The 10323-nt window shown below is 36.2% G+C and overlaps 2 protein-coding genes across 2 annotated transcripts in view; one reads left to right on the top strand and one right to left on the bottom strand.

The window, feature by feature from the left end:
- Positions 1 to 4823: 4823 nt before the first annotated feature.
- LOC135081703 (repetin-like) lies at positions 4824 to 7449 on the top strand. Its single transcript, XM_063976492.1, has 2 exons — positions 4824 to 4857; positions 5838 to 7449. The coding sequence occupies exon 2, from the start codon at positions 5849 to 5851 to the stop codon at positions 7328 to 7330; it is 1482 nt and encodes a 493-aa protein (XP_063832562.1). The 5' UTR covers positions 4824 to 4857; positions 5838 to 5848; the 3' UTR covers positions 7331 to 7449.
- A 712-nt stretch (positions 7450 to 8161) lies between these two features.
- LOC135081833 (rho guanine nucleotide exchange factor 17-like) overlaps positions 8162 to 10323 on the bottom strand; it is a 54235-nt gene continuing 52073 nt past the window's right edge. Inside the window, exon 20 of the mRNA XM_063976612.1 lies at positions 8162 to 9474. Coding sequence (XP_063832682.1) covers positions 9185 to 9474 — 290 coding nt within the window. The 3' untranslated portion in view covers positions 8162 to 9184. The remainder of the gene's footprint in view (positions 9475 to 10323) is intronic.

Genomic DNA, 10323 nt, shown 5'->3' with positions numbered 1-10323 from the left:
ATTGGACCCGCAAAGAACATAGGAGGAGTTCGAAATTAAGGTTCGACTTCCTCGACTGTTCGAATGTAATGGATCAGTAGATTGTTTTATTTTATGTTGTGTTTGTTTGTTGCAGAGAGGTGTACCTGCTTATTGGAGTGAAGTGTCGCGGCAACGGAAACAACGGCGGGAGTACGGGTAAGTGGCTTTGAAGCGATTTGTTTGCGTTTAATTTTAAGCACCAAAAATGTCATTTGGCCAACTGAGAGCTAAGCAATTAGGTCAAGGTCGGGCAGCCGTTATAAAGTAACGAGATGGGTTGACATTTTGAGCGTTATTTTATTAAAACAAGACCTTCTGTTGAGCGAAAGTCACCAGCATAAACATGGCTTTTCAAAATATTTTATTACGTGAACGATTTTATCTTAAACTTATTAAACTACTATTATACATACAAGATAAATTATATACAAAATATTATATTTTATATCGGTAGCTGTGCGGCCTGTTAATCCTCTTACTGGACCAGTTGTACAGTTATAAAGCATAATAATTATGAAACATAAGGTACATTTTAGTCGCAAAAAAGCATTTATTACAACTACATTGATACTACATGCAGTATTCCTTTGCAGTACTTACATATTCCTCCATATACCAATTTAATATACAGAGTTATTAAACGCAACGTGTATTAGTGTTTTCGGCAAGCTTACTCCGGAAAAATAAACGGATTATTAGGAATTTAACGAAAAAGTGTGGGTTTGTAGTACCGCAAGTGTGAGTAATATCGGGAGAGCGCGTTTATTTTCAGCGCGCGATCATATCGGAATTCATAGCAAATGATCGAACAATAGATATCGGCAATAAAAATGGCATCGCTATTGGGTTTCAAATGAGATAGTTGTATTTTTCTCACACTCCCAACCTTTCACGTACCTATCTTAGGACTAGGAATACTAATTTACATTACCTAATACCTAATTGACAAAGCCAGTGTTTATACTGCAGTGGTCAAATAAGGAGAAAGTTATCTTTTTGACGAATGTAAAAATTGGGCCATTTAACATCCATTAAAATGTTTATTTTCTTATTTAATTATAGTTATTAAAACATATTAGTATTTATTGAAATATATTGCAGTAAGTGAACATATTGTAACAGAGTTGTCACAATCACACCCGTTTTTAAGTATCTATCACCAGAGATAGTCGTATTTAAAGATGCATAACTTGAATACAATATTTTGTGTTTATGAATTTATCTTTATAAAATCTTAATGAATTTTGCACACTTCATAATTTAATTCGTTACCAATAAGCAAAAGTGTTCAAACTGTTAGTGTAACAACTCAACAGTAACTAAACAGATCACAGAGCGTAGTTTTTGATTTACAATAATTTTCACACGTCATTATTATCATAAACAGTCTCTAGAAATAGTTGGTGCTCGGAAATTCTACGCCAATCACAAAAATAGCGATTCATGTTTTGTTTATGTTTGAGGATGATGGACAGCTTTAAGTAACTTAGAACCAGTCGTAAGAATAAAATTAATGGATAAGTATGTATTTATAGCATAACGTTACACGTAAACACAGTGTTATGATGTGTTTTGCGAGTGATTTATGTACTGTTTATTAGCATGCAACACACCCGAACTTCATGTGAATTTACTTGTTTAATAAATTAGTGGACATACTAAATATAACCGTTAACCCATCAGTATGCTATAGTTTAAGAACTTGTGATAGAAGTAGCCTAGGTTCACCACTGCAGCTCGACGGGGATCGAACTGCGCGTCTTCTTAATCGGTAGTTCGACGCCTAAGCAGTTGAGACATTGTCACCCTACACTAATTTTGTGTAAATCTTTGGTTGATCAAGTCATAGAACTCACAAAGTCACTTTCTGGTGAGTTAAAAGTAGTCTATAAGTTTTAATATGAATAATAAAGCATACCAATTGATATTGCTTCGAGAAAAACGTAAAGTAAAGTCGAATAATTTTTAAACAATTATTCGACTATTTCGTAGCTTGTGAAATTAATCATTTTCATAAGGCGTTTCATGATACGGCCTACAACTAATAATGAAATTCCGACTGATTACATCTCCTTTGCAACGTGGAGCTTTCCACCTTGTCTAAAAATATATTTTTTATTATTTCCACTCCATCGCGAACCCGCTTCGCCCCCGGCGCTCCCAATAATGACGTATTTAACGAAATCAGCCGCCTTTATACCCCGGCCCGACAACCTCGTTACACGCTCCACACACAGGAATACTGCAAAGGAGGAGGGGGACGTATGGACCAGTAACCTGTAATGCTTTTAAAAAGATATTGACTTTGTTACTTCAAAGACAATGGAAAAAATCGGCAACGTACACTTTGTGCTTCGACTGTGTATCGATGATGGTTTTTCCTTATTAATTTATTTTCCACCTGTTCTCTGTTTCACAATAAATAATTGACAGTGCAAAGCAATTATCAAGAGTTGGTTGAGTACATACATATAATTATGGTCTAGTCTTGGCAACATTTTACATGAAAATTTATTCGTTGGCATATTTGTAGTATTGATATTATTTGAATAGTTCCTCGGTGTCAAGGTTTGATCTGAATAAAATAAGTCTTGTATTTTTTTAAACAAAAATAGAATTGCTTACAAGGTAGATTCATTCTAGTGTCAGAACTACTTTTTCTTATCTTAATGGAAAATAAAATAAAACATATTAGTGTCCGGCGAAGCCCGCTCTCCCGCGTACAGTGTAATCACAGCCACGCGTGTAGCCTCCGCTGACCACGGACTGACGGGTTAAGGCGCAGCTATTCGCAGCATTTCGTTTAGAAATATTTTTAAAACTATTTCTAAAATTACACAAATATTTCGTAAAACACATGTAACACACATTTCACAACAAAGTCCTTTAATAATAAGCATTTAGTTTGTAAGATCTGACAATATTTAGTGACTGAGTTTCTTGCGCTGCTTCTTCTCAGCACTGGCCTATTTATTGTCCCGAAACAGTGGTAGGGTTAATACTAGGACGTGTAAAAGTACTTTTTAAAAGCCTATTTGCAAACATAAATGAGTTTTATGAGTTTTTGTGAGTTTTAATAAAAAAGTTTGTGATATGCCATTGGATGCAAGTCTCATCAATCGGTGTCACTGAAACCACACTGAAACTTAAAAGGCCGACCGATAATTTTATTCAATGCAATAATATTGAATGACAACAAAATGACTTACAATAATTACATACAATTTTACAAAACATCGGATAAAAATAATGAAGTTTTGATCACGGCATCATTTTGATTACTGACCGAAGTAACCAAAGGAAAACGTTATATTTCCCAATATTATGTACGTTATCCCTTAAATTATAAATGAATATCAATGAATCAATGTAGTTTGTCTATTTGGCCATGATCACCATATTCAAAACATACAAAATAGTAATCCTTGTGTCTCGAATATTGTAAATAGAGTTAGTAACTAAGGTCTGGGTGACGGCCAAGGTCCAGGCCTGCTGGCCAATATCAAAGGAAATAGAAAAATTATAATAATCACATATTCATTCACTCTTTTATGTACCTACGCTTCTGGTATTCCGAAATATCAAGGGTTGTCTGACTACGAACAAACCACACAATTGCTAAGATTTTTACTATTTTCAAGAGACGTGATTTTATTCATCATCATTTCAGCCACAGGACGTCCACTGCTGAACATAGGCCTCCCCCAATGCTTTCCATGTTGATCGATTGGTAGCGGCTTGCGTCTAGCGCTTCCCTGCTACCTTGATTTTATTAATGATGCTAAACAAATCTTGCCAAAGCCATTAGAAGAACTACCACCGTATCTGTCTAGTAGTTTCTTCAAAATACTCTTAAAAGGCTGACACATTTTTACCGCCTAAATCACGTCAGTATTATTGTACATTTTTCGTAAACAAAAATATCCTGTTTCAGTTAGACCAACGAATGAAAGTAAACAGAAAAACATCAAACACTTGACCTGAACTAAACGAACCCAATTATAAAAATTAACGCAAACAGCAAATTAAGGGAGAAAATTAAATCCTTTGGAATTTGCTGAGCTACGGGTATTTTCTTCTTTTATTAGAGTTCAACGCTCGTAGCACGTAGTAGGTTGCTACGTTAGGTACCTACTCGTAGCGCAATAAAAGTCGCGTTGGCTACGGCGTAGCAGACTGGGACTGGTGTTCTACGAACTATGTTGTAGCATTTTATTTCATTAATAAAATTATTTATTTATTTCAGTAACAAATTGTTCACTTTGTTATGTGAACCGTAATTATTTATTCAGAAAATGTTAAATATACTACATATTACAAGTTATGCCTAATTACTTGTATAGCAAATGGCGGTTAAATGTCTTGTTTTAACGAAACTAATCGAAATGCACATCGTTGTGTGCGATGCGATGATGTTTATAATCTTGGACGTTTACGATCGGTAATAGCCATTCATATTACATAACTGTGAGCGTTTTCATTTCAAAACCTTTTCATTTCATGATAGCTAATTGTAAGATTTGTGCTTGTCTTGTTTTTGTCCTTGTATTCAAATCCGTCAGATCGTTTCGGTTACAGAACTTCAAAAACGCTATTTTTTTCTATTCGACAATCGGGTAAAAACGTCCTCAACTTAAGCGTTGCCCTTTAGTTTCCCATATTAGAGTCCAAAGCAATCCAGCATTGTTTTAATTTAATAACGGTCTCCGAGCCCCCTGACGGGTGCCAGGCGACAGCCCTCGGGGCCGCGCGGGCCTTATAAGGCGCGCCGCGCGCTTTGGACCGCACATCCCGGCGAGCCACCAACAGGCCATGGTATCCTGATTGGAGTCACTGGTAAGTACTTGCTCAATATTTTTTGGATTTTTCTATGTTGAACTTTTTTTTACTAAATACCTACTTACTGATGTGTAATCAAGGTAGGTACATCAGCTAATTAATTATTTTAGTAAAATTTTTGAGATAGTTTGCACTTAGATTCAGATTATAAATCAAAATATAGTCTATTTCAACGATTGTTCCTTCATATTTAAACACACACACGTTTTGTTCTTTTTGGGGTTTTGTGGTAATTTTTCAAAATTGGTTAATTTTTTTAAGTCTTGCCCAAGTCTGTTTAATTTTGTGGCAAGATGAGCTAGTCTATTTAATTTTGAGTTTGCCTATTTAATTTCAATTTATAATACATAAGTACCTACATTTTTACACTTATCTTAAAAAATCTAATGAAAAACATTGGAGGTCTGTACAACTTTCAAAAAGAGACCAATCATCACCCTCATCAGATCACTTTATGCTGTCTATCAGACTGTCTAATCAATGCAGACAATACTGGATTTATTTCAAATGTGTACATATTTTGGTGACCAAAAGAACGACGTAATTGTTTTTAATAGACGGGCCAAGACGTTACTGAGTGGGTGGCCTTTTTGACAAATTTATTATTATTATTTTTACCTTTTTTCTTTCTCCTTTGGATGTTTGTGAAGTAAAATGTTATGAATGTATTTATTTTTACTATTAAGTTGTCAAATAAAGTTTTTTCTTTCTTATTTCTTTCTTTCTAATAGTTAGTTTTTTCTGAAGGTATTATAAATAAAAAAGATTACACAATTCAAAGATTAAAATAATGGAATAACAATTATTCGTTTTAATAATTATAAGTTTAAATAAAACGTTTAAAGTTTAAGATAAAGATCTGACCTAGTATAAAATAGTTTTTCGTTAAATGAGAAAGCTCACAAAATGTTTTCAATACGTCAATTTAATAAAAAAGAAAATGCCTTATCTTTTACTAATATATTTTTTCTTTTCAGATTGTAACAAAATGCACACACGAATGTACATTTTCCTACTACTGCTACTACTTCTATCTACGGACATCGCACTCGGTAGCGTCAACAAAACTAAAACGACGAAGGTCTCGCACAAACACAACTCTGCTAAATATCACCTAAAAGCTCACAGCGACCGCTCGAAGCGATCCATCGACGACGACGACGAAAATCCTTTTTGGCCCAATAGGGGAAAAAAAGAATTAAACGCACTCATAAATTCAGAGAAAGAATCGCCATTTTGGGCAACCAGAGGAAGAAGGGAAAGTTCATCCGTCGAAAACTATATAGATGCTCAAAAACCTTATAAATCGTATCTATCCAAAAATGATAGGTATTGTGAGAATTGTTTCCCTTCCAGTAATTCGGATGAAGTATACGGAAATGTTAAGCACACTCGAGATGATGTAACGTCACCGTTTTGGGGCAATCGCGGACGGCGCAGTTCTGAGGAGTTAATTGATAATTTTTTGCCCGATAGTCTCTTCTGGGGAAGCAGAAGCGCGCGGCAGGAAAATGAACCTTTTTGGGGAAACAGAGGTAGAAGACAAGACGACCCTCCATTCTGGGGCCACAGGGGAAGACGTGAGGATGAACCGTTTTGGGGAAACAGAGGTAGGCGTGAAGAAACACCGTTTTGGGGCCATCGTGGAAGACGCGATGATGTAGATGATCCTTTTTGGGGAAATCGAGGCAGAAGAGACGATTTCGAACCTTTTTGGGGTAATCGAGGCAGACGAAAAGACTCGGAGCCCTTTTGGAGTAGTCGAGGCAGACGTAAGGAAGATTTAAAAGATTCAATTCTACACGCGATTAATGACGTAGAGAATGATATAGAAAATTTATCGAGACTAAAGAAAAGTGACAGCGAGCACAATTCATTTTGGGGTACCAGGCCGAGGGAGAGTAAGTTGAAACATTTATTTGACGGACCCAGGAACAGACCCCACGCCTTGACGTCTGAGCCGCGCACAGTTCACGATAATAGGATCTATGCCGAGGAACCACATTACATTATTGTAGAAAGAAACAGTCGTTCATCGGCAGAAGATGACCCGTTTTACATTTCAAGGGGCAAAAAGTATTATATCAATTTGCCGAAAGCAGCGAGGGATCGACGCGGGGCAATTGAAGAAATAGTCAAATCCGTTAGGAACGACCCTTTCTACATAGCCAGAGGTAAAAAAGATGACATTGTCAAAGTTGCTAACACTACAATGTCTCACGAAGAATTCGTTAAAGCTAAGGAACTAATTTGCGCTACGGTTGAACTTATTATGATGAAAAACGAAAACAATAAGACGAAAAGGGATATCACTGATAGCGAAAGAGACAGGCGAACGATATTGAAGAAATTGGCGGCTCAACTGCAAATGGACCCGTACTTTGTAAGCAGAGGCAAGAAGAGCGGCGACTCCAACAACGATGATAACTTAGTAGAGTTTATTAACGAAGTGGTTGGGAAATGTAACTAAAGTATTTTCAAAGGTGTAACAGAACAATGGCCTACTTGGAAGATGTATATTTATGTACTTAACGTATTCATTATTATTAAGATTCGTTGTGTAATTTAATAAAATTGGTTGCGTGCTAAGGAGGGACTTACCAGTATTTTATTTCCCTAAAACATTAAAAAAGCAACTTATGCCCGTTTTCACCATCAATCCCTAATTTTTAAGTGACCTTTATGAAGAAAAAATGCCTGTTAAGTGTCGCCGTAGGGGTCACTTATACATTAGGGGTTTAACGTTGCAAACGGGCACTAGTTCAGTAATTAATTTTTTTAACAATAATTTATGTTTTTGTAAGATTTTTAGGCCAATTATGACTATCCAACATAATATAAAAATTCTATAAACTCGATTCACAGTTGTAAGTGACAATAAGGATTTAATTACTGAAGGGAAACTAGAACATTACGTAATTTAAATAAATAAAAATACTTTTATTTTGCACCAAACACAAATACAATTTGTTAATTACAAATTAATTACAACATTTGTTGGCGCTGTTTAGGTAAATTGGAGCCTAAACTAGGATAATCCTGTATTTCAGGACTCCATCTTACCCGCGGCACGGGTATTGAAATTTAAATAATGATCATCATAAACGATCATACCGATCGGCTTTTTTTACCCGACTGCGCAACGCAAAGGAGTGGTAATGTGTTTATTTCAATCATTAATGGCTGTATTGTGTGCTGCCCATGTGCTGCAATGGTTATAATCAATTACCTGATGTAATTTTCGTTTTATGTAGTCTGTAAAATGTTAACAGGGGAGTTTATGAAATAAAACAAAGCCAAATTAGTGCGACCTCTTTTTAATACTCTGCAGTTATAAATATAGGATACATCGTCCAAACACACTATTTAAAATTTGTTGCTCACAATGACGGGCAGGTAACAGTGGATATATTTGAGCAATCACAAATTTTGTTCTAACCGCTATTCCATCTGGAAACGAAAATGACTTCCATGCTACATCAAGGTACACTGATCCATTAAACTGATGATTTTGTACCAGCTACTCGATTACACAACTCTTAATTTGATCGAAAAGATAAAAGTCTATGTAGGGTTTAATTTTAAATACATATACAGCAAATACATAATCTGTTAAAACTTGCAAAAATATTTTCAGAGTCGAAAATCGATCAAGCTAACTTAGACAATATTTTGGTATTTGAAATATCTTAAAATGTTTTAATGTAGTAAAATATATTTACTTTAAGTATCAGTAAGAATCATCAGTACTGAAATACATAATATCACAACTACTCAAACAACAATATCTCGTGTTGATATGGATACAAATATGGTAAATGATTCGAAAACCTCCACAATACAATAATAACGTGTAAAGGTACGTAACAGGCCATAATCCAGATCGTCCAAATCTGCAAATATTTATATTTCAATAATACTGTGTGACCTTTCATAAATAAATCTCAAAAATTTTGATAAAAATTTACTCTTATGCATTAAAATGATATTGACATTTCATGTCCTAACTAATAGTTAAATAATCTCAAAATATTACATTTCAATCACGCTCACAAGCGTAAAACACGTTATTTTTGAACGTTTACTTTATATTATATTTTATATTAGCATATATCAACGTTTAACTTTATTGAAAGCTGGAATAATACTAACATTCAGGTCCAACGAAAACGTTTGAAAATAAAACTTTAGGCTCTCGTCTGTCCGCTGCGCACATTCACATCACTTACACGTACAACGTCAATTCCATTCATGTGAATCTCCAGAAGGTCTTCCTCTTGGAAGGTCTGGGACTAGTTCGAACCGGGTCGGCGTCACATTCGTTTCAGACGCGCCAGAGGAGCAGGTGGTTGGTGGAGTCCTCGCGTCCGGCGTCCTCGGTCATGGTGGAGCTTCTGAAGTCTTCGTAGCCGTCGCCGCCCGAGATGATGAGGGTCTCCTTGTTGGTCTGCGCGGTGTCGTGCTGCTTCTGCAGCTTCTCGGCGTTGGCGGAGCGCCGGCTGAGGGCCTTGGTCTTGAGGGAGGTCTGCGTGGTCTTGGCCGGCTGCCGGTGGGGCGCAGGATTCTCGACAATGGTCAGGAACCTCACATGACCAGTATGTCCGTAAGGTATACCTGTTGAATAGGAGACGAAGATGAACACAGTTTTCTTTCAATACGCCGGGGGGAGGTGACTGTGAAAGGGGGTGGTGACCTGTGAGCAGCGGCAAAGTGAAGGCACACCGGGTAGAATAGACGAAGGGAAGAGGGTGGTGACTTGTGAGCTTGTCAGCAAGGCTCAGTTCAGCTGCTTTTGCAGTGAGAAAGATAAGGCAATTAACTGACATTGAAACGGCAAGGCTAGTTTATTTTAGCTATTTTCATAGTATAATGTCATACGGCATATTGTTGTGGGGCTCAGCTGCGGACATTGAAACTGTGTTCGTTCTGCAGAAGAGAGCAGTGCGGGCCATTTATAACCTTGGACCCCGATTTTCCTTGAGAGAATTCTTTAAGGAGATTAATTATACTGACAGTAGCTTCACAGTTCATTTATGAAAACCTTTTACATGTTCGCAAAAATATAGAGCAATTTACTAGAAAGAGTGATTTACACAAGTTCAATACAAGAAACAAAAATAAACTTGCCGTTCCAAATTTCAGACTGCACAAGATTGGTAATTCATTTATGGGGAAATGTATTAAACTTTTCAATAAATTACCACAAACTGTTGTAGAATTGCCCATTCATAAATTTAAAGCACATATCAAAAGCACCTTAATGAAAAAGGGCTACTATAAAGTTGATGATTATATAAAGGATAAAAATGTTTGGAATGTTTAACTACCTAGCTCGCATTAATACTTATGACTATAATTTGTATATTTTAAAGACTGTAAAACCTTGAAAAGGAGGCTGACAATAGTGACTGAGTTTCTTGCGCTGCTTCTTCTCAGCACTGGCCCATTTATTGTCCCGAAGCA

The sequence above is a fragment of the Ostrinia nubilalis genome, chromosome 20 (genome assembly GCF_963855985.1).
Source record: "Ostrinia nubilalis chromosome 20, ilOstNubi1.1, whole genome shotgun sequence".
Classification (NCBI taxonomy): domain Eukaryota; kingdom Metazoa; phylum Arthropoda; class Insecta; order Lepidoptera; family Crambidae; genus Ostrinia; species Ostrinia nubilalis.
Note: the sequence above shows the minus strand (reverse complement) of the source record. Positions and strands in the feature narration are given on the sequence as shown.

Excerpts from the sequence above, each read along its gene's own strand:
- LOC135081703 (XM_063976492.1), top strand. The coding sequence starts at position 5,849 with ATGCACACACGAATGTACATTTTCCTACTACTGCTACTACTTCTATCT.